General features: G+C 39.9%; 3 protein-coding genes across 3 annotated transcripts; 1 reads left to right on the top strand and 2 right to left on the bottom strand.

Moving 5' to 3' along the window:
* The first annotated feature begins 5,689 nt into the window (after positions 1-5,689).
* On the top strand, positions 5,690-7,406 carry LOC130181699 (G-protein coupled receptor 4-like). The gene is made up of 3 exons (XM_056396069.1): positions 5,690-6,006; positions 6,339-6,526; positions 6,666-7,406. Exons 1-3 carry the CDS (start codon positions 5,773-5,775, stop codon positions 7,171-7,173), a joined length of 930 nt encoding a protein of 309 aa, XP_056252044.1. The 5' UTR covers positions 5,690-5,772; the 3' UTR covers positions 7,174-7,406.
* Positions 7,407-9,273: 1,867 nt separating this feature from the next.
* LOC130181689 (proteinase-activated receptor 2-like) lies at positions 9,274-14,518 on the bottom strand. The gene is made up of 7 exons (XM_056396056.1): positions 14,414-14,518; positions 14,078-14,187; positions 13,829-13,889; positions 12,324-12,495; positions 11,504-11,625; positions 10,742-10,941; positions 9,274-10,643 (listed from the first exon to the last, which is right to left on the bottom strand). Exons 1-7 carry the CDS (start codon positions 14,516-14,518, stop codon positions 10,145-10,147), a joined length of 1,269 nt encoding a protein of 422 aa, XP_056252031.1. The 3' UTR covers positions 9,274-10,144.
* On the bottom strand, positions 12,705-22,439 carry LOC130180894 (high-affinity choline transporter 1-like). The gene is made up of 11 exons (XM_056394535.1): positions 21,970-22,439; positions 21,022-21,135; positions 20,771-20,926; positions 19,986-20,134; positions 18,997-19,140; positions 17,580-17,733; positions 16,797-17,014; positions 15,075-16,703; positions 14,414-14,533; positions 13,988-14,187; positions 12,705-13,889 (listed from the first exon to the last, which is right to left on the bottom strand). The coding sequence occupies exons 1-8, from the start codon at positions 22,151-22,153 to the stop codon at positions 16,155-16,157; spliced, it is 1,668 nt and encodes a 555-aa protein (XP_056250510.1). The 5' UTR covers positions 22,154-22,439; the 3' UTR covers positions 12,705-13,889; positions 13,988-14,187; positions 14,414-14,533; positions 15,075-16,154.
* Positions 22,440-23,623: the final 1,184 nt, after the last annotated feature.

The following is a 23,623-nucleotide window of genomic DNA, read 5'->3' on the forward strand; positions in this document are numbered from 1 at the left end:
ATTAGTTCAAAACTGTGAGACCTGCAAAACAATTTACTATATGTGCTATAAACAGAAAATTGACATTGAGTAAAGGTGAACAAGCAGGATTTACTTCATTAGAAAATAAATTTACAACAACAAAACACAAAAAATACAGTACAAATATAGTTCTGGATAAAACTTAGTGATCCAGCATTTTAGCATGAATATCACATGATTTTTATTTAAAGTAAGAGAGGGTAAAAACAAATGCAACTGTAGATTACTGTACACCTACAGTCCAGTCCACTTGTTATGCATCAACACCTTTACAGTTTTAATGTACTAGGTTATACATAGATGGAGAGAAGTAATGTAACAAAAACTTTACCTTTGAAAGCTGGTGGACCACAATCTGGATGTGCTTCTTCTACTGCTGTACACACAGTTTAATATTGTCTAATGCAGCAATGTTGCAAGATATGACATGAAGGAAGTCTCTTATGATCTAATATATGTCTCTAAGGAAGAAAGTTTTTTTTAGTCATTGCTTTAAATGTGTCATTAATGCTATAAACTATGGGGTTGCATTGCTTCTCTGTGTCACTGTTATTTCAACTGAAAATGCACATTAATTAAATAAATCGTTATTGTTCATTTATCATCAACTGCTTTTATTATTATCATCAATGAGCCAATGGACACATGCATTTCCCCTATGGAGATAAATATAGTATCTATCTATTTTGAATTTTCATATAAATTAAATTTTTATTAAGGCTCAAAGTTATCTATAATTGAGGGCGTGCCGCCTTGAGTGACAGGCGGGTGAGGGTATGCCTGCCACCAGTCGGCATGCACCCAAACTGGACACGAGCCCCTCCTCTTTGCCCATTTCTGGATTAGCCGCAAATTCAGCGGAGTCAGGTAACTGGCAAAATGGCGACGACTGAATCGGCGCATTCTGAACTTCAAAACCGCTGTGAAGAAACCTATGGGTAATGTTATGGAAGCTAGGTCCAACTTTATCTACAGTCTATGGATGATACAGAGTGGTTTTATGTACTCCACAACAACTTTATAGTTTGAGCATTACACAAAGTGCTGTCAACTCATTAGGGATCCTAACAGCAGAGCTGCTTCTAGTTCTTCGCCTCCCACTTACTAACCTGCTGGCTCGTGCACGGGCCACTAGAAGGTTCTGACCTGTTCTGACCGTTAGACGTTTGTCAATATAAACAGGCTGTTCCTCCTTAGATCGGTTAGAGTCGTTAGAATTCAAATATTCCGTTCATTATGCGCTAACCATATTAAATAAATATAATTTATTAACCAGCATCGTGGTGACTACCTACCATTTGGACGTGTAGAAGTCCGATTCTCACTCCATTCCTCCGTTGCTTGTATTCCTTTAGTCCGCAAGGTCCACAGATCACAAACATCAAAACCGTTTCCTTATAAAAGTGTTCCAGGTTTTGAATATCATCATGATAAAGTCCAAAGCCACCGAGAGACTAGTTTCCCTCACTTCTCTCTCTCGCTGTGATGCTCCATCTGCAGCTGCGTTGGCGGGTCTGCTCTTGTTTGTCATCTTTCTGAGAACAAAATGGAGGCGTCACTTCAGGGCAGAGGCGGGAAGACGGTGAGTCTAAGACATAATGACGTGCTCTGTTTAGGTTGTAAAAAGCCTTTATTTTTTCACAGCTTTTCTGAATGAATCTAGCTTGTAGATAGATGTCTCCCCTGACCAACATATGTATTCTTCAATATCCCCGTCACCGGTTAGTAATGCTGCGTTCAAGGCCACAGCTACAAGTTTAAGAAGTGAGTGAGTAGCCAGTTATGTGAGTTGTATATAGAGCTGTGCATCTCCGATAAAAAGTAAGTGTGAACATGTTTGTTAATCCAGGTTAAATTGTGAGTGTTGTTGATTTAAGATTACCGCGCTAGCAATTAGCGCGCTAGCTGTTAGCACGCTAGCTGTTAGCACGCTAGCTAATGCGGCTGTAATCGCATTGATCTTGAGCTGCTAGCCGCCGTATTAACTGGTTAAACGGATCTGGCAGGTCTCATCTCCGGGTTTGTGTTACTGTAAAACGCGCCGAAGCCTCCGTGTGAGACACTTCGATCAGTTACTGTGTGCTATGAAAACTTGCTCTGAATCTCTGCTAACTCTTCCCCGCCGGTGCGCAGTGTAGCCGCTGTGTTTCTGGTTGAACAGCACCGCGCTGGACAGGTGGCAGGTGTGTCTACAGGGTCTGTGATCTGAAAGAAGTTACTGCAGTAAAGAGGGTGAAAAATTACCGCGTTCAACCGGGGTTTTTGGTTCTGTTGCTGCTTAATTACACTCTGCTGATCTTTCCTTCAATGACAATATGATTAATGAAAGGTTTCCCAGAGTTGGTGTCAAACAGCTGCAACATGCATATTTTCTCAAAGAATTTGAGAAGTTGGAATAAATTAATCATTAAATATCAAGAAGGTTCTCACACAGGATCTATCGAACCAATCATATCGTGTTTAAGATCTCAAAAGAAAAAAAGGGGAAGTTGAGTTGTGTAAGAGCTTTTCAGAAGCAGATGACAGTGCAGTCGATGGTACATGGAACACATTACATTGGTGGTACAGCGGCACTTAACCAGTAAGTTAAATAGTAATTCCATGGTTATTTATTAGTAATTTTTCAGATTTGCATAATCTAGCTATACAAAATATAATCAGTAACTACATTCTGTTGAACTATTATAGATTAAGGTACCAGGCAGTATAGAAAGGATAAAAACAGCCACACCATTTCTAGCTGCAAATGCAAATGTTGCCTACACTTTACTGCAGCAATAATTATAATACAATTATATATGTGTATTATTTTGCGATGAGTACTGCTTAAAGTAAATTCCCTACTAATACCTTTGTACTAGTTTAACTTCCTTCACTGTGTGTTGTAAGGAGTCCTTGAGTGCCTTGAAAGTCTATAAATAAAATGTATTGCTCTTTCTATTCAAGTTAAATTTTCAATGTACAACTTTTACAACTGAGTATTTCTGCATTGTCATATTAAGTAAAAGATCAGAGTATTTCTTCCGTCACTGATTGTCATATTGCCGCAGTAACGGTAGTAATGACCATTGACTGTATAGTATTGTTCCAGCGGTTTGAGGAGGAAGAAATGAGTAGCTGTAACACACCTGCTGCTGTTTTCTCTGTTACACAACAGGTCAAAGTGTGAAGGATGGAGTATTTCTACCTCAACGACTTTGCCCACTTCAGTTACACCTATGAGTACTATTTTTATGACCTTGTGAATTACAACATGTTCGAAGAGTTTGACTTTCGTAACATGAACAATTGGCAAATTGTTGGGCCGAGCGCCTCCCACATGATTTCATGCATTGTGATCTGGAAAGGTGCTGATCATCTTCTCGGCTGGTACCTTCAAAGCCCTGTCTGCGGCCATTTCTGTCACTCCTAAAGAAAAACAGAGAATCTTAGGAACTTTAGTCCTGGTGCTGCTGAAATACACACTGCTGTTCCTGCCCTTGTTCATTTACATTACATTGCCGATGATTCATGCGTATACTTATCATTCCTTCAGTTCAGTCCTCTTGCAGACTTGGTTCTGTATGTTTTCATGAGGAAAGGGGCTGCAGACAAGCTGCTGGCCTCCCTGTGTTGTTGCAGGATGACAGGAGAGGAAGAAGTGAGCCAGATAGATGCTGAAGAAGTCTGTTCTGTGTAGTAGTGGCATGCTGTCAGGACAAGCAAGGAGAGCAGTGTATGACCAGTTAAAGATGGAAAAATAGACATGAATTCCTATGAGTTCCTATTTTTTAACTGCAGTAAGGAAGTTAGTCTTCTAACTGCTGTTTCCTCTTAACATTCAAAACATTTCCTCGGACAGATGAGATCTGTGTTGTGTTATACCGCACAAGTAATTTGTTGATAACCATAGGAGTGACTCTCTTCCTGTTTAAGTTCTCAGAAATAATATTATATATTATTCTTAGAACATCTTAATAGAACAATTAATCATTATTATTACTATTGACCATATGATTGATATGATAATAATATAAAACTATTATTATATTTCCTTTCTCTACATTTAATTGCAGAAGAAATAGAGACGTAATTCTTTGCCTAGTAAATGATACAATCTTTATTTACTACAGCTGATGCTGCAGAGCTTCAAGACTTAGACGCCAAATGTTTTGATGTTTTGATAAAAAACCTGACTGACTTTCGAAAAAGAACTGTTGAAAATATACAGTAAAAAATGTTCAGACACAGCACTGTAATGCAGTTACAGCAGTAACATGTTAAAACATAACTATGTTCTGTTTTCAACCTCTCAACAGATCACTGTCCTGTCGCTGTAGAACACTGTGTGGAAATGTATATGCAATTCTATGGAAAACAGAAGAGCTGTTGATTTTTAGATGTTTTTATGATATTTTCAATGGTATTTTCATTTTGCAGCAGATTTGTGGCACTTTGCATTTTGTGTGCAATTTTTGGATTTATGTGTAGCGAATGTAACTGCTGTAGCTGAGGAAAGCAAAACCATAGACATGGAATTATGCGTCGGAATCAATCGAACTTGGAATATAGCATCAATTATAGTACAGCAAATAAACACCACATACAGTATATATATACAGTATATATATATATATATATATATAGAGAGAGAGAGAGAGATAGAGAGACTGGCCTTGCTCTCATACATATTTGAAGAGTGTGTATGATTTGGTGCTATACAAATAGAATTGAACTGGATTGAGCCTGTTTGGGTAATTGAACAATGTTAAAATCCATGTGTGCTGAAGGCTAAGTACAGTTTTTAAGTACAATTATGAGGTACTTGTACTTTACTATAGTATTTCCATGTTATACTACTTTATACTTCCACTCCACTAGATCTCAAGAGGAAATATTGTATGTTCTACTCAACTAAATTTATTTGACAGCTTTAGTTAGACAAGTAAAACACTGTAAAGACTGTGTTACTGTTTTATGCTGCACTGAAGCTTTAATGTGGTCTCCCACTTTACATAAAAGCGCTTAAAAGAGTGGCTACACTCAGAGCAAAGTATGATCACTGTCATCTGAACTGCTTGTCAGATGGTTGAGCACCCACTCATCCCCCACACCTTTCTGACAACATTTCTCTTTGTTAAATCTTACCTGCAGGTTGGCAGTTAATGGCAATTAACAAATAAGCTTTGGTTACAATATATATTGTTGGTCAATAAAAATAACAGATGAAGACAGGGGCACAGAGAAAACAAGAACGTGCATAGTTTATACCAAGAATAGCACAGTTATGAGTTCTATAGAAAAACACGCCTCTCTTTCTTAGAAATACAGATCACATAAACAGGAACCTCTTCCATGTCATATCTGGTTACACTTGTTACACAAAATTACAGATCCGGGCAGAAGAAACACGTCCACTTTGTGGTCCAAGAGCTGTCAAAGGTAAAGTTTGTGTTGTATTATTTATATCCATCGATGTTTAACCTAATACATTAAAACTGTAAAGGTGTTGATACATAACAAGGGGACTGGACTGTAGCTGTGCAGTAATCTACAGTTGTATTTTAGTCTCTGTTTTTACCCTCTCTTGCCTTAAATACCAGTAACTTGAGATTTGTGCTAAAATGCTGGATCACTCAGATTTATCCTGAACTATAGTTGTACTGTATTTGTGTGAACAGCACTTCACAGCTTTAGTATTATCACTGAACAATGTGAGGTAAATGTTAAAACACTTGTTGATCTCTCAAACAACAGGTTTCACAGTGAAGAATGGAAGATTCCTTCATTAACATCACCTCACAGAACAGAAGCTACAATTACAGTGACTATGAAGATGACTATGATTACATTGACATCACCTCACAGAACAGAAGCTACGATGACAGTGACTATGAAGATGACTATAATGAAAAAGTTATATTCATCATGGATGTGGTGACATGCATTATCATTGGTATCGGCCTTCCTTTGACCCTCCTGGCCATCCATGGAGTTTGTTCTCTGGTGAGTACATGATGAATGAGATTTATTTATTTTTTAGCCATTATTTGTTGCATTGTTTCTTTCCCCACCACAAAATTCAAAGAACGTGTGAAATTCAATCCAACAATCAATCAGACTTTATTTGTACAGCACTTTTCAGAAAGACATAAAACCTGTTAATCAGCATGTGTTTGTGTCATATCTGATATTTCTGACAGCACTCATGAGAGTTTGATGAGAATATGCATTCATGGTTCTGACTGCAATTGTTGTCAGAGCAAGAAGACAACATGTCATCAGCTCAGAACATGTTTCCAACTGCTGTGTTTACTCTTACCACTGTTTTCCTGCAGGTCAGAAACGATCACACGGCGCCAATCTTCATCATCAACCTTCTCATTTCTGACTTCCTTCAACTCTGCTGCATGATCGTTGAAGTGGTACAACCTGAAGATTTGATCATCACAGAAATCTTCCTTTTTATTTACATTTTTGGTCTGATGGCGAGTGTTGGCTTCATGGTGTGTGTCGCCCTGGAAAGGTAGCTATCAGTTTATTCAGTATTTGTGAAGCTACATGTCTGACCATTTTATATATGTATACTGTATATAGTGTTTGTATTATACATGATATAATTCAGATGCTCTACAAAGAATCTGTGTGTCTATGTTGTATCACAGGTATCTGGTCATCGCCTGGCCGCTGTGCTACCACTTCAGACGAACCATCAAGGCCTCTGTAGTGGTCTGTGTCGTGGTCTGGACCCTTCCTCTTTTGATTTTTCTCCCTATGGTTTTCTTGGTTGATTTAGTCGACATGCTAATCCCCTTTGCAGTCTTCTTCCTCCTTCCCTTCCCTCTGTTCATATTCTTCCTGGGTGGGACCGTTAAAGCCCTGTCTGCAGCCATTAGTGTCCCTCTCAATGAAAAACGTAGAATTGTGGCAGTTTTGATTCTGGTTCTACTTATTTACACACTGTTGTTCCTGCCCTCCATCATTTGGTTCCTTGTAGAAGAAGTCCAATGTAATGATGCCCTCGATGTTGTGTCTTTCATGTTTGTAAGGTTCAGTCCTCTTGCAGACGTGTTCCTGTATGTTTTCAGTAGGAAAGGAGCTGTAGACAAGCTGTTGGCCTCTCTGTGTCGTTGCAGGATGGACAGTGATGATAGCAACAGACCAACAGCATGAATGATGACAACTTATACACATTCGCTCCATGTAGTCAGAGAAAGAGAGAAAAACAGAAGAAGAAATGTAGGAAATAGAGACAAGACAGATACTGTCGTCTTCTCACATGATTTCCTACAACACATCTAACTGTAGGTTCACTTGCTGCGGTGCACTGTGAAAGCTTCAAGACATGTACATAAAATGTTCTATAAAAAGTTCATGTATATCATTATTACGCTTTAATCACAAAAACAAACCTTATATTATTTTAATAGCTGAGATAATCAGCACATACTATGTTTATCTGTATTCAGTATCATATACAAATACATCTGTCTGTGTGTGTGTGTGTGTTTTTAATATGAAATTGTACATTTTCCTAAAATTGAATTAAAAATCTGTTTCTAGATTAAAAAAAAAAAATAACTGGCTCGTTTAATTAAAACCTGACACATAAAGTTGAAACAGTTTCCGTTGTATAAGAAATCTCAACTACCTGTGACAGTGATATGAAAAGCAACGCTGTGAATGATGTGCAGTTAAGATTTCATTTGGTGTCAAGACTTACTTCGATCTTTGTAAGTAATTTGACTGAAGTAAAATTGTGCAAAATAGCTTTACAATGTATGATATGGAACTGTGTTCAAAAGATGTTCAAAAAGTAAAGATAGAAATTATTAAAAAAAATGTTAAAAATGTGTTTTAACAAATTACGACATATGGTGTACCAAAAGAAAGGGGGGTGGGGGGGGGGGTGACCAACTAGATGTTCTCTGAGGGGAGGCTCACTTTCACAGACTTGGAAAGCCTCTGTTTTAGAGGACAAGTTAATATCAAATAATATGTTTGTACAAATCCGTCTGTTACTTCAGCACCAAGGACAGCGTCATGGTGCCATCAGCACTCAGCACAGTGAGGTTGTGACACCTACTGGAACATGAGCTCATACACATGTCTAAATTAATGAATAATATTACATAATTATCCCATGTGCCACACAGGCATCAAAGTAATTACTTATTTTAATTCTTCAAATCATTCACAGAGAGACAGACACATAAATATGAGTCATTCTTTACGTATGAGGCAAAACAGTGGAGTTAAGGGAATGCCGATGTTACGTCAGAGACATTAGTGGGGTATTCAAACGTCATCTTACGGCTGGTTTCCTATGAAACAAGTTCCCATAAATAAAGTACACACACCCTTTAAGACATCACACAAGCAAAAATAAAATAAAGACACAATACTTTGTGATTTAAATGGATTCAGCTCTGATCTACAACTTGGAAACAGGCAGGCTGAAGCTGTTGAGTGGATATACAGTGTGTGGGTTACAACTTGAGCTTATATTTGTTTACATTTTGAAAATGAACTAAACTGAATTATCTTTTAAGAGCTAAATTTTTGCTATGCACCATTGGGTGTACAGACAACTGTCAGTGAATTACAATGAAACTACTACGAAACTGTTCTGGGGCATAATTATGAGATCTTTCCTCCTAATGATGAGATCTGGATCTCAGAATTACATTACATAATTACAGTTCTTCTGTGAAAGCAACACTGATTTGAGACAGCCAAGGGTATAGAGATTAACACAGCTTATCCAGCTGTTTTAACTACCATTAACTTCTTATTCCTACTTGTTCGTCAGGCCATCCCGACACTGAAGCTATACACACTGAGTTTCATCACATTTTTTAAAAAATTGCATAAAAAACAAAAAACAACTTACCCGCCTCAGAACCACTTCCTGTTGATGACATCACACGTCACCGCTCAGACAGTTCGTTCTCTGTAGGATCCCATGTTGCGTGCACACAAACGCACACACACAAGTTCACATCTATTTCCTTTACTCTCAGCCAAAGTGCACCCTGTCTATCTATCTATTGAAGTTCCACATGCTTTTATTTTTATATTTTTACTTCACATTCACTGAATAAGGACAAAATTATAATTCATCATCCACAAAAAAGTCAAACTGCTCGTGGTGAAAAGAAAAGAAAAGCAAACAACCAACCTCAGTGGGATTCCTCCTGTGGCAACTAAAGATGCCTGAACAAAAATCTATTGAGTTATACTAGACAAAATGTAAACACAAAACCACTTAAATGAAAAATAATAAACAAATTGAATTGAATTTATTATTTGCACATTGAAAACAAAAGAATATGAATATGAACTGACATGCACATTACAAATTCTTACATTTAGATATTTGTCAGACGCTTTTATCCAAAGTGACTTACAAGTGAGGGACGTCACTAAAGCCTCGGTGCAGTAGGAAACCTTGGCGTAAGTACTGAGGACTACATCTATTTAAAAAGTGCAAGGACATCAAGTAAAGAAGTGCAGTGAAAGTGCAAAGTGAGAGCTAGTTAGGAATGTTAGAGCTGTTAGGAGACGAGCTGCTCTCTGAAGAGATGAGGATCCAAGAGATTGTGACGGACGACGATCCCTGGAGGAACGCAGTGGTTGAGGAGGAGCATAAAGCTGATTGAGTTCAAGTAGATGGAGTCAGAAGTCTCTCTGAAGGCAGCATTAGAGACGTGAATCTGATTCAGGCAGCCATGGGCAGCCAGTGGAGGTCGATGAGCAGAGGAGTGACTCGTTACTTTTCGGGCTGATCGAAGACCAGACGGGCTGTTATCTATTCGGGTTTCACTGTGAATGAAGGGAGGTGAGGTGAGAGAGAACCATGGCCTGGACTAAGAGGTGGGTGGAGTGCTGAGACTTGTTAAGATTCTCTCTCTGTGTTAAACATGTAAATAATATCTGGAGTCTTTCTGTAATTATAAAATTTGCATTTTCATTTTCAGTGTCCAACAGTCAACATCATAAACGCTTCCTTTTTTCAGTCAGGTGTCCACATGCAAACATCATCTGTTAAAGATGCTGCCTTGATTTTAATTTCCCTGCGTCTCTTTCTTTCTTTCTTTTTTTCTGTGCCTACATGCACCCACCTGTCTACATTCTACATCAGTCACACTTGTGATTCTCCACAATCATCTGCTGCAACGTCGTCCGTCCTGCAGCAGCACAGGCGCGCCAGCAACTTGTCGACGGGCCCTTCCCGCATGAAAACAACCAGAATCAAATCCAGAAAAGCACTGAGCTGAATCAGGGGCAGAACAACCCCTGGGAAATCAGTGGCATCCGTTAACATTACAATAATCATTATGATTGAAGGAAGGATCAGCAGAGTGTAATTAACCAGCAACAGAACCAAAACTCCCACAGTTCTTCGTTTTTCCTCAGCGGGCACAGAGGTGGCAGCAGGCAGCGCTCTGAGAGTCAAAGCCAGACAGACGATGAACAGGGGGAAAGGTACGAGGGTGAGGTAGGGGATGAATAAAAAACGCACCATGTATAGGCAAAAAAAAATAATGATACCACAAAGGACCCAGATCGCGACACACACAAACACAGAAGTCCCAGCTCGTCTGATGCAGTTCTGTTCTGGAAAGGCGATGACCATGTACCTGCAAGAAAAGACGAGGCAGATATTCTGGATTATCACAGAACAGTATTATATGTTCAGGATGATTCAGAATATGATACTGGAAATACAGACAGCTACCTTTCCAGCGCGACACACATCCTGAAGCAGAGACTGGTCGTCATACCGCAGAAGAAACCAAATGTAGAGATTATTTGGAATATCAGCATCATGCTATATCCATGAAAAGAGAAGATCCAGATGCACAAGAAGCAGATTTGAATCAGATTGGAGATGAGGAGGTTTGCGACATAGGTGATGGGGAGCTGATCCTTTCGAGGCTGCAGGAAACATTCATGAAAAAGATAAGTTTCTAACATATTCTAACTTTAACTCTTTGTTTTCTGTGTAATTATTTTATTACTGTCCCGTCTCAGGAAGCACTTGATGCTTGTAATGTCTTTGTATTTTCAGGACTCGAGGCTGCATTTCTTGAATAAAAGTTCATTATCATAAGAATTAACATTAACAGAGCAGTAAACATGCGACATTGTCCGAAAGTCATTGGCTGAAACAATAAAAATCTTTACATCAAATGTTGTGGAGATACTAATAAGCAGCATATTATATTAGTTTAAAGGACACTGACTGGACTTGATCACCTCCAGCTTCATATTTAACAGACAAACATAACAGTGGTATCGATCTTCACATCTACATCTCAGAAAACTGTCAAACTATTCCTTTAATACTTTTACAAAAAAAAGGTCAGATGTATCTGAAAGGTCTAAAATTAGAACAACTGATTTTGTGCGCGGGCATCAAATTAATGACTTCGTGTTTTAATCCTTGAACTCACTCACAGACAGACAGACACATAAATATGAGTCATTATTCACGCACCAGGCAGAACAGACAACAGAGGAGCAGCAGAGTAAAGGGAAGGCCAGCGCCCACGTCGATCCAGAACAAAACCCGAGCGGCATCATCGAGGCTGTGGAGCTGCATCTTACCGCTGGTTTTTCCTGTGGAGGGAAAAGCTGTGAGACAAATCCCTGTTAATGAGGGAAAACCAAAACTAACATACTTTTTTTTATCCCGTTATGTGAAGATAACAGAGCTCTTAATCCCGAGATAACGAGAAACTACCTGGAGAAAACTTGGGTAAAGTTGTAAAATAAATTCTCTGATCTGAACTTCCCGGCTCAATAAGTAATAACGGTGAAGGATGGTGTAATAACAGTGTAGTAACAGAGACGACGCCTCTTTCCTCCCGTGTTCACGCAGACAACGAGCTACAACCTCATATTCAACATCAAGTGGATATTGTATCCTGCGCTTTTAATTTATAACAATACTGACATTAAACCAGAGGAAATATATAAAGACACATTACTTTTAATAGCTTTTAATGGCTCCGTCAGTGAATTACTATGAAACTTAATAAATCTTAAAACACCTGATGATTCTCAGGCAAGTTCAGCAGCGTAATTATTTCATCTTTCCTCCTAATTACTTGATTTCATAATTACACACACTTATTTTAGACGCATTTCCAGCTGTTTTAATACAGTTACGTTTTAATTTCTACTTGTTCTTGTTGTTTTTCAAGCTTTTCCTAAACTGAAGCTGTAAACACTGAGTTTTAACACATTCAAAGACATTTAAAAACATTAGTATTAAAAAATAATTAAAATAAAATAAAATAAAAACCTCTACGAACCTGAGCGTCTGTTCCCGTAACTGAAACTACACAACTCTGTGAATCCCGGAGTTGTGTACACACCAGGCTCACCCCGCCTCTCCTGCTGCTGCTTCTTCTTCTGCTGCTTCTTCTTCTGCTGCTTCTTCTTCTGCTGCTTCTTCTTCTGCTGCTTCTTCTTCCTCTGCTGCTTCTAAGGCCTTTTACTTGGCATCCAAAGTGTCTCATTACTACCACCTATAGTTGACCCCCCCTCACTATTATAAGATATTCATTTTAAGTGCGTTTTTCCAGCGCAGCCCCCCCCCCCCCCCCCCCCCGATCATTTATTATCAACCTATCAACAGCTTCTTTTTTTTAACTGCTTCCTTTGCCAGTTTATCTGCTCTCTTATTTCCCAGGATACCTGAATGGTGCAGGAACGCAAGTGAATGAGATTTTTTTTCCCCCGTTTAATTATTCTTGAATTAGCAACCAATATTTCAGAAAGCAAATACTTAACCACGTTTCATCTTCTCCAGGTGCAATCTTTTATTTTTGTATATTTACTTTACATTCACTGAATAATAACAAATATCAAAATTATGATTCAAACTGCAGAGCAGCCGACACAATTCAATCCAGCCCCTTCTTTATGTGTTCTGGGGTCCAGCATCCACAAAAATGACACACAGCTCATGCTCGCAAACATGAAAAAGCAAAACCACTAAAATAAAAAATAATTAACAAATTGAATGTTATTAATTATTTGATATTTGCACATTGAAAACAAAACAATATGCATATGAACTGACATGCACATTACAAATACTTTGTCAGATGCTTTTATCCGAAGCGACTTACAAGTGAGGGACGTCACTAAAGCCTCAGTGCAGTAAGAAACCTTGGCGTAAGTACTGAGTACTACATCTATTTAATAAGTGCAAGGACATCAAGTAAAGAAGGGCAGTGAAAGTGCAAAGTCAGAGCTAGTTAGGAATGTTAGAGCTGTTAGGAGACGAGCTGCTCTCTGAAGAGACGAGTCTTCAAGAGACTGTTGATGATGCAGAGGATCGCTCCTCCTCTGGCAGTGTTTGGTAGTTTGTTCCACCACCAGGGAACCTCAGACCAGAACGTTCTGCAACGTCGTCCGTCCTGCAGCAGCACAGGCGCGCCAGCAACTTGTTGACGGGCCCTTCCCGCATGAGAACAACCAGAATCAAGTCCAAATAAACACTGAGCTGAATCAGGGGCAGAACGAACCCTGAAATATTAGAGTGATCCAAAATCATTAAAATAAGGATAATGATTGCAGGAAGGATCAGCAGAGTGTAATTAACCAGCAACAGAACCAAAACTCCCACAATTTTTTGTTTTTCCTCAGCGGGCACATAGGTGGCAGCAGGCAGCGCTCTGAGGGTCAAAACCAGACAGACGATGAACACGGGGAAAGGTACGAGGATGAGGAAGGGGATGATCAAATATTGCGAGGAGGAAATGGCAAAAAAAAATATGAAAAATACAAGGATCCAGATCGCGGCACAGACCAACACAGAAGTCCTGAGTCGTCTGATGCAGTTCTGTTCTGGAAAGGCGATCACCATGTACCTGCAAGAAAAGATGAGACAGATATTCTGGATTATCACAGAACAGTATTTTATATTCAGGATGATTCAGAATATGATACTGGAAATACAGACAGCTACCTTTCCAGCGCGACACAAATCCTGAAGCAGAAACTGGTCAGGACACCATAGCACAAAATTAATACAGAGATCATCAGTGAAATCCAAAACCCAGCCTCTCCTGGGAGTTGTATCTCCCAGAGGATGGTGGAGCACATTTGAAACAGATTGGAGATGAGGAGGTTTGCGACATAGGTGATGGGGAGCTGATCCTTTCGAGGCTGCAGGAAACATTCATGAAAAAGATAAGTTTCTAACATATTCTAACTTTAACTCCTTCCATGTAATTATTTTATATTGTCCTGTCTCAGGAAGCACTTGGTGCTTGTAATGTCTTTGTATTTTCAGCACAGCAAAGGACACTGATTAAGGCATTTCCCTTAATTTGAATTATTGTAATCATTCACACAGAGACAGACACATAAATGTAAGTCATTATTTACATACCTGGCAACACAGAGAACAGATGGCCAGTAAAGTCAAAGAAATGCCAGCGCCGATGTTCATCCAGAACAACACAGCCAAGAAATCAGTGGGGTATTCAGACGTCATCTTACGGCTGGTTTCCTGTGAAACAAGTTCCCATAAATAAAGTACACACACCATGTAAGACATCACACACAGAGGAACAGACACTGTTTTTTGGACCCTCTTGTTCGAACTGAGCTTTAATGTGGAATTATGGATGAGCAAGATGAAGAGGCAAAATCTGGGTGTGAAAATGTCCAGACAATATTTTCAAGTTAAGAGCTCCGACTCTGCTGCATAAATAGTCTTGTGAGATCCAGTGGATATTGTACCCTGTGCTTTAAATTATAACAATATAGGCATCAGATGACAGGAAAAAATAAAATAAGGGCACAATACTTAATAATCTAAAGCCAATTCAAATGGATTCATCTCAGACCTACAACATGGAAACAACCTGAAGCTGCTGGGTGGATGAACAGTGCAGTACATTAGCATTAGCTCTCCTTCCTGCTTTGCACCATTGGCTGCACAGACAACTGTCAGTTACTATTACATGTAATAAATATTATGAACCAGCAGTTTTTAGATCTTTAATCACATTTAAAAACATAAGAATTAAAAAAAAAACTCTACCAACCTGGATGTATGTTCTTGCGGCTCAAACAGCCCTGTCTCTTACTCCTGTTGTTGCTCTAAACAGCTGGACACACCAGCCTCACAAAGTTGATGACATCACCCTCACTGCTTTTAGCATTTCATAAAATCATCAGTTCGCTTAATGGTGCTGAAGGAGCTTCCGATTCGGCAGTTAGTAGATGGATGGATGGATGGATGGATGGATGGATGGATGGATGGATGGATGGATGGGTAGATATAAAAGCCCCTGTAACTCTGAGCCTGCCCATAATTGATTATCTGCGACGATACGGCGCTGACGCGAAAGCTGGAACTAATGTGGCTCACAACATTATAGTCGGACCGCTTAGAGTGGTACACCCACCCACAGGTGGAACGTAGGAACGAAGGAGCAAACAGCTGGCGACATTTAGCGGCAAGACTAGTAACTGCAAAAGAGTTTACCATCAATTCACTCCATCGTTGTACTTTTGACCTACGAAGGGGGAGAAATATACATCACAACAACAAGAAGTGAGATATATCCTTACACATTCCCCTTGCTTTGCCACAGTGCATTAATCTAAGAGATGAAAACCCTACATTTTAAATCATTAATGAACCATTCAAAGGGACACACTTTGTCTTGTCTCCTCACATCTCTGGCGCCACAGAAAGTTTAAGCTGCTAAAAACATGAAGTGAAGTTAAAGGTGTGTGCGACCTGCAAGACGTTGACGAAGAGCTTCAGGTAAGAAAAGGTGTTTATTTTTTTGCAATTGATGATGTGACTGGACATGTTGGTGTTAACTCCAGCAGCCACCAACAGCTGAGTGACGTGACAGCTGACAGTGCCATACAGCTGTTGTTTTCCACTGCACAAATTGATTAATGAAGCAACAGTATTTAGTTAATATTGTGAGTTAGTGTTCGCATACCTCTTCATTTTTTTCTATTGTAAACATGAGGAGATCTGGACTGTTTGATCCCAAAGAAAACCAACTTTGTTCATAGTGTAATTTATCACAATCCATCATATTTTATAATCTGTTCATGATATAGTTTTATCGAGGTACATGTTGTTAGTGTTAAGTTAGTGTTTTTCAACACGTTGATTCCACCATCGGATCTGAGGCGGTTCCGTTCTCACACAGAGGTTGTAAGTTGTTTTCATTGCTGCTGGCGCCACCTGTTGGTATCTGAGTCTGTGGTCGGGCAATGACTTTAAACGCATCCCACTGCTCGGGTATCAGTCCTTTGTTGAAGAGCAGAGAAGCCAGGTAGGAGACCAGCAAAATGGTGGCAAACGCCGTCAGCATACAGATGGTCCTGATGGGGGAATACTGAACGTAAACACCTTCTTCAAGGGTGCATCCTGGGAAGTGGATGACAGGCGGTAGCCCTAGCAACGGCTCGCCGCACAGAAGTCTTAAGAGAAACCCGGCCAGGAATCCCACAGTGGCACCGTAACCATTGGAGACGTTGAAGAAGAGCACGCAGACCAGCTGCGGGAACATCATAATGTAGGCGATTTCTCCACCCAGGACCCAGAAAGCCATAACACCGGTGTGCAGGAAGGTGAGCGACGTACCCGCCAGGCCGAACGCAACCACAGCGATTCGGATCACCCACCGGATCTCGTTCTCTGACGCCTGCAAACCAAACGAACCATCATAATGAAAGCAGCAGCAAAGAAATCTGTTATTCCCTCCCTTGCTTGTGTTATTGTCTTGTTGCACCCTCACCTCGGTCCTCAGGTTCTTCTTGTAGATATTCGAGGAGAAGATGGAGGCCGCAGACAGCAGGGCAGAGTCCGTTGATGACATCACGGCGGCGGCCACAGCTCCGATGCCGACGACGGAGATGTAGGGCGGGGTCAGGTGTTGCAGGGAGAGGGGTAAAATCAGACCTGTCTGACCTCGTTCAAACGGAGGCGGCGATCCGTACGAGGTCACGTTCCAGTCTGAGAAATAGAAAAGGACGGGATTTATGTCAATGAAATGTCAGACGTATCATCTCTAAATAAAACACAGAATCACCTCCTCCTGGTCGTATCCCTCCGCCACTCAGACAAGTTCCAGGTTTCATCCCTGTTTATCCACAGTCATAAAATATTAACTACATAACTGCTGTGTGAAGTCTTGAGTAATGGTTAAAACGTGTTTTGTGAGGTCACCACAACCTTGACCTTTGACCTTTAGCCACTAAAATCTAATCAGTTCATCCTTGAGTCCAAGTGAATGTTTGTGCCAAATTCGAAGAAGTTCCCTCAAGGTTTTACTGAGATATCGTGTCAACGAGAATGCGACGGACACACAACCTAAAAAAAACAATATGGCTGCCGAGGAATAAAAAAAACAAATCAAAACAAATGACTTCACTGAGAACTTCACTACAGCTACCTACTGTACAGTAAACCAAATATAGGTCCACTAGTTCTTTCAGTAACACTTACTTTCCTTTAATCACTAACTGATGCAATAAAAATTAAGTTTAAATTTCATGGTAAAATTATTTCACCTGTTTACCTGTCGATGCCGCCGCTGCCCCGATGAGCACAGGAGGAATTCCGAAGGTGGGGATGAGAACTGCGGCAGCGTAACATCGCAGCTTGGCCGTGGCTGAGGAGGAGGCCGACAGCGTCCTCTGGTGGAAGTCCTGAAAACCGAGGTCTCCTATACTCTGGGAGAAGCAGGAAACAGAGATGTGTGAGGGTGTCGATGATCCTGTACGCAGTATAGAAAAACCTCCGTTACCTTATATTCAAACGGAGAGTGACTCTTTCCTCCAGTTTTTCATCCATAACAAATTTTATATTAAAGTTTTCAAATCTGAAAAGTTACTCCATTAATGACCAGCTGGGTCATTTATATAATTAAAAAATAAGGTTTGTTAAAAAGAAACTCACTTTAGATACAGACACAAACTCAAACCGAGATTATTAAACTACAATAACATGTCTAAAGATTCACTTTAACCACTGAACAATGGCCAGGGCCGGCGGCCATTTTGTTTTCAGGTTGTCCGTCCGTCCCATTCTCATGGACACGATATCTCAGAAACACCTCGATGAAATGTTTCAAATTTGGCACAAATATTCATTAGGACTCAAGGATGAACTGAGTAGATATTCGGGGTCAAAGGTCAGGGCCACGGTGACCTCACAAATCGTGGTCTTGGCCTTGCAATATCTCTGTAACGCCTCGAGGGAATTTCTTTAAATTTGGTAAACACATTCACCAGGACCCGAGGATGAACTGCTTAGAATTTGGTGGCCAGAGGTCAAAGGTCAATGATCTCACAAAACATGATTATGGCCTTGTGAACGCAATAGCTCGTCAAGGGAATCCCTCCAAATTAGGCACAAACCTTCACTTGGACTCAAGGATGAACTGATTAGACTTTGGTGGTCAAAGGTCAAAGGTCAAAGCCATAGCTCAAGACTTCACACAGAAATTATGACAAAATTTCACACTAATGGTTAATCTTTTAAATGACTCTGGATGTAACCTGAAACTAGTCTGAGTAGCGGAGGCAGACAACCACGAGGAGGGGAATTTAGTTTTATTTTTTAATACTAGCAGAATATTGTAATTTTAAATTCCAGTAATCGGACATAAATAATAATTCAGACACAAAATTCCTGTATTGATTGAAACCAGAATTTGAGGTTGTTAAGACTGAACCAGAGGCGAAGTGAAACTCTTCCTCTCATCTTCTGGCTGTTTAATGAAAATATATAATCTAGTGTCTCATCAATGTAGTTACTGAGTCTTTTGAAGAGAAGAATAAAACTGAACGTCACGATTTTCCCCTAAAACATCAGATTAACATTGTCACTTTTAAGTCATCCTTTTCCACGGCTGCACATCTCAGTTGAAATCAAACATATTTTGAGCATGTGCATCAGTCTTGATTTAATCTTGAAGCTTTTCGTGACTTTACCAGGAGCAAAAAGATGTCGATCCACCTCCAGGCTCTGTCTGCGGTCAGAGAGCCGACCCACGGAGCCTGGAAGGTGTGGTTGAAGGACGTGGTGGTGATGTCGACGGACGCCGGGTTCATGAGGACGAAAGGGACGCACAGCCACTGAGGAGAGAGAGGGATATTTAACACACACACACACACACACACAGAAGGTTAATGTGTTTCTATTGCCCACCTCTACTATCCCATAGAGCTGGGAAATAGAAACAATAGAAATTATTTTAATCACATGGAGTCAGCTGTGGCTCCAGAAGCAGATTTCTAAAGTCTGAGAAATAACCCCCTGATGATGTCATAGTGATGTCATCAGGGGGTTATCTCTGCCTGGATAAATAACTACACAACATATATCCAACAAATCTATATTTCTCCAAATGTTTAGGCCTTGAAAACAAATGTATGTTTTAAATAATGATAATATCGAGTGTATTATCACTCATAACATATTTTGAATTTTGAATTGTAATTGTAAATTTTGGTAAATTTCACATTGAACCTCGAGTCTGTCTGTGGCCACTGTTTTATTTACAGTTATGTAACTGTAAATGTCATGTAGAGACAAGCTGAGGAAATCCGTTCAAAATGCTGATGTGGGACTTTTACACATGATCACACAGAATCTGAATTGTTGATATTTTCCATGATTCACAATGAATTTATCATTTCAATGAAACAGGAACAAAAATAAGTTTCATTTCTTACATATTTCTTCTATATTAGTGTGTAAAAATAGTAAAACAATAGTTTTTGCAACTTTAAGCTTTTCTATAATGATATTTTAATTGATTATGACTAAAGATATGAACATTTTCACAGGTACCCGTGTTATATTTTATGTATCTCGGGATAAAAAAGGAAACAAAAGGTGGAACACAAAGACAGAATTTAATGCACTAAAAAAAATAAAATAAAAATGGACTCCAGAGGGATAATCCAAACTAACTCACCGAGGTGATAAAAATGAGAGAGAGCTGTATGATGTCTGTGTAGGCCACAGAGTAGAGGCCTCCCAGCAGAGTGTAGGTGATGGCCACAGCTGCAGAGATCCAGATACACACAGCGTAGGACAAGTCCAGGATCACACTCATGGTTACACCTATGGCACATACACATGCAGTTACCGTGCACACCTGAAAACACACCAACACACACACATGCATGTGGATTCCCATTCAGGGAACACGGAATATTATACAACTGTTAGCTCCGACCAAGTGATCTGATTGGACGTTATAACAGCACTGGGACTTTTAACTTCACGTCCACTTCACAGGTGTTCAATTAACTGTTAATCAATTTTGCAAAGCCTTGCCAAATAAAGGATGAAATAATCAAACAAATCATCTGTTGTTGCTTATTTAACTAAAATGGCGTCATAGAACTGTTGTATAAAAACAATAGCACACAAGAGGGAGTGATAAATACGTCATTGTTCAGGATTGAATTTGAATTTGTGATTGATGCGTTTATGCATCGATCTAAAAGACACAATTGGGTAAAGTTACTAGTGGTTCAAAAATAATGACAGTAAGACAATTTAACGTTTTCCAGAAACACGTGGGAATCTGGGAATAAGACCAATAAACAGCAATCCTGCATTTCACAGGCAAACACGGCCAACAAGTTAAAAGAAATAATAAATAAATAAATAAATAAATACACAATGACACATAAGCACATTGACACAGACACGTGTCCAGACAGCTCGAGACGTAGTTTGTCAAATTCTCACCCAAACTTATGAGCGTTGAAGTCACCCAAATGATTTCTGACATGAGCGGGGCGACGGACAGGAGTCCGCTCAGTCCGTTTCCGTACTTGATCTGGAAAGGATCCATCATGGTCACATACTTCCTGTCTCTCATGGGCTCGGCGAAGAAGAGGCCGCCTGGGGAGGGAAAAAGGTCAGAAGGGGTCAAATGTGACACCGTGGTTTTCACAGCTGGACTTTACTTAGACCCTGAACACTTCCTCCTGTCTTACCGACAGTGAAGGCCAACGTTGCTGCTAACGGCATCACGGCCCAAATCAGGCCCAGCTTTGGGTTGTACACGGTCTCCGCTGTGCCGATGATGAAGGTCCCGCCAACCCAGGTGGCTGCACGGTGCACAATTTGAAAAAACTTGTTAGAAAAGTTGTCAGAGTCACAAAAACACGAGAGTCGGGTTGTTCTTGTGTGTTAATCATGAATTATGAGTTATAATTAGTGTTGTGGTTTCACCTCTGAGGGTGTGATCACAGCCACAGTTTGTTCCTTCAGGCACAAGTTGTTGTTCAATGGCCAAAAATTCATGTCATGCTGCATTGATCCTGATTTTATAACCATAACGTCTTCTGACAAAACAACAAAAGAAGCTAAGGTTTGTTCAAAAAGTGAGAGATTTATCGCTGGAGGCTTTAAAAAGTTGCTAAATATGTCTGAAAGATCAGTACACCTGGCCACCAGCTGGTTTTAATGTTGCAGACCTAATACTTTTGCAAGAAGTTGCAAGTTTCAACTTGTTAATCTTTGGTGTAATTCCACCTTAAACTGTCAAAAGTATTGCTTCCAACGGTCTGTGACATTTCCTGAGGCCCCGCGGGACAGAACCGCGCCGTTGAGAAACACTCAGTGTTGCTCAGCTTCCTCGTCCTTCCCTGCAGTTATATATCAAGGCGTGTTTGTGTTTGTAAAGAGATTATTTAGGAATATGGTCGGCATCAATCAATGAATGAATGAATGAATGAATGGTTCATGTCTAGTCATCCACACGGTCGATCGCTCGATTATTCAGACACAAAAAATCAGCTGCAGACATCAGCATGATACATCGACCTCATACAAATAATTCAAAATAACTACTTAATCAAACCCATCCTGTGATGCTCATTTAAAATACCTCCGAACCTGCAGGTAGCAGCTGCTGCGGTGCAGCACAGACCCACACTCACCGGTCGTAGTGAAGATGCCAACTACCAGGCTGATTTTTCTGTTCCCCAGCAGGGCCATGTCTGCATGGTCTGCCTGCGTCCTGTTTTCATCCCTTTTGGATTTGATGGAAGCCCAGATACCGATCCCCAGCACCAGCAGGTAGAATATGATGGTGACTATCAGTCCCGGGACGTTGAGAGCCATGCTGACCGTCCAGGAGCAGCGCAGAGCACACAGTGCAGACAACAGCCAGGCAGCATGCAGACCGGCTATGCAGCTCACTCAACCTGAAAGAACTGGCTGGCCCAGAGTCTTTGTGGTGAGCGGGGGCGGGTGTGGCTGAGAGAGAGCCCCGGGCGGAAGAATGATTGTCAAGCTGAGCCCCCACTTCATGTCGTTTCTCAGGAGTCTGGACAAACAAAGGAGAACAAGACCAGGCAAACCTCGTTTGGCTGGACTGTGTGTGTGTGTGTGTGTGTGTGTGTGTGTGTGTGTGTGTGTGTGTGTGTGTTTCATTTTTCTTTTATTTCAATAACTAATAAATAAATGAGGTATAAATAAACTGTTTTCCACACTGAATGGATTAAATGTTGAAAACACAGATCAACCAACAATATTTATACTTACGTATCAAAGACATAAAGTGAAATTTAATATCTAGCAAACTAAGAAATGAGTGAAGGTCTGAGGGCATTTTCTCGATTTCTACATTATGTCTTAAACTCACCTTTAAAAGGTTCTCACACATAACACTATACCCGAGTATTTTATGTCACAATTTTCAGAACGATCCCAGCTCTTTCTATAATGAGGCCCGTTTTTGTCAGAGCAAAGACATAATTTGCCCCAAATGCTGAAAAATTGAAGCCTGGTTTTTTAAATTCTTAAAATATCTTGTGAAAACATGCCTTTATGCATTATTTTGGTGTTTGAAATGTGTTCACCAAAGTCTGTAGGTTCATAAAAACACTGCAATATATTGGTGAAATAGTAGGTAAATGGATAATAAATGCCTAAAATGACATTTTGTAATACCACTGAGTCATAGTGTTGTATTTTAACCAAATTTTAAAGGGCTATGAGTCACGACTGATTTTGCAAGAATATGTAAAGGAAAGTGGAGAGTCTACAGACTCTAACAACATTTAAACCATATTTCTATATCGCAAAGGCATTTTAATAGAAACATCCATCGACCTCAGAAGATTAAATACAATATGTCAACAATACTTTGTTTGTAGAATATGAAATATCAATGAAATTTACTTGTGATTTCAATATTACCCTTAAAATAACATCTGTCTAGAAAAAAAGCAACACTTTTATTTTTTGTTTTGCCCTTTTTTTTAGGTTATTGTTGTTACTCAGGCCTGTTTGGTGACACACTTTTAGCTGCATGTTTGACATTTGTGTTCTTTGTTGGAGCAATGTTGTAACTGTAAGTAAAACAATTCCATGATACCATCTCCAGATGTGTCTGATCTGATGTCGGACGTGTGCATTTACTACTGCATCAACATGCACTCCCTAATCCAGATATCCAGATACAGATTGCATATTAGTACCAGGCAGATATGAGTTATAAACATCAGTGACAGTTCAGTTTTGTTTTCAGTTTATCTGCCCAGTTCAGCTGAAGCTGTACAAATCCTGCAACCCCTGTAAAGCGACATT

This window comes from Seriola aureovittata, chromosome 14, assembly GCF_021018895.1.
Source record: "Seriola aureovittata isolate HTS-2021-v1 ecotype China chromosome 14, ASM2101889v1, whole genome shotgun sequence".
In the NCBI taxonomy this organism is placed as follows: domain Eukaryota; kingdom Metazoa; phylum Chordata; class Actinopteri; order Carangiformes; family Carangidae; genus Seriola; species Seriola aureovittata.

What these genes read in the sequence shown, in the direction of transcription:
- LOC130181689 (XM_056396056.1), bottom strand. Translation starts at nt 14,518, where the DNA reads ATGACGTCTGAATACCCCACTGATTTCTTGGCTGTGTTGTTCTGGATG. An exon ending in TCTGTTGTCTGTTCTGCCTG is followed by an intron (nt 10,942 to 11,503) that starts GTGCGTGAATAA and finishes TGTTTCCTGCAG; the next exon opens with CCTCGAAAGGATCAGCTCCC. An exon ending in ATGTGTGTCGCGCTGGAAAG is followed by an intron (nt 10,644 to 10,741) that starts GTAGCTGTCTGT and finishes CTTTTCTTGCAG; the next exon opens with GTACATGGTCATCGCCTTTC.
- LOC130181699 (XM_056396069.1), top strand. Translation starts at nt 5,773, where the DNA reads ATGGAAGATTCCTTCATTAACATCACCTCACAGAACAGAAGCTACAAT. An exon ending in TCCATGGAGTTTGTTCTCTG is followed by an intron (nt 6,007 to 6,338) that starts GTGAGTACATGA and finishes GTTTTCCTGCAG; the next exon opens with GTCAGAAACGATCACACGGC. An exon ending in GTGTGTGTCGCCCTGGAAAG is followed by an intron (nt 6,527 to 6,665) that starts GTAGCTATCAGT and finishes GTTGTATCACAG; the next exon opens with GTATCTGGTCATCGCCTGGC.
- LOC130180894 (XM_056394535.1), bottom strand. Translation starts at nt 22,153, where the DNA reads ATGGCTCTCAACGTCCCGGGACTGATAGTCACCATCATATTCTACCTG. An exon ending in TGGCATCTTCACTACGACCG is followed by an intron (nt 21,136 to 21,969) that starts GTGAGTGTGGGT and finishes TGCACCGTGCAG; the next exon opens with CCACCTGGGTTGGCGGGACC. An exon ending in CTCTCATTTTTATCACCTCG is followed by an intron (nt 19,141 to 19,985) that starts GTGAGTTAGTTT and finishes CTCTCTCCTCAG; the next exon opens with TGGCTGTGCGTCCCTTTCGT.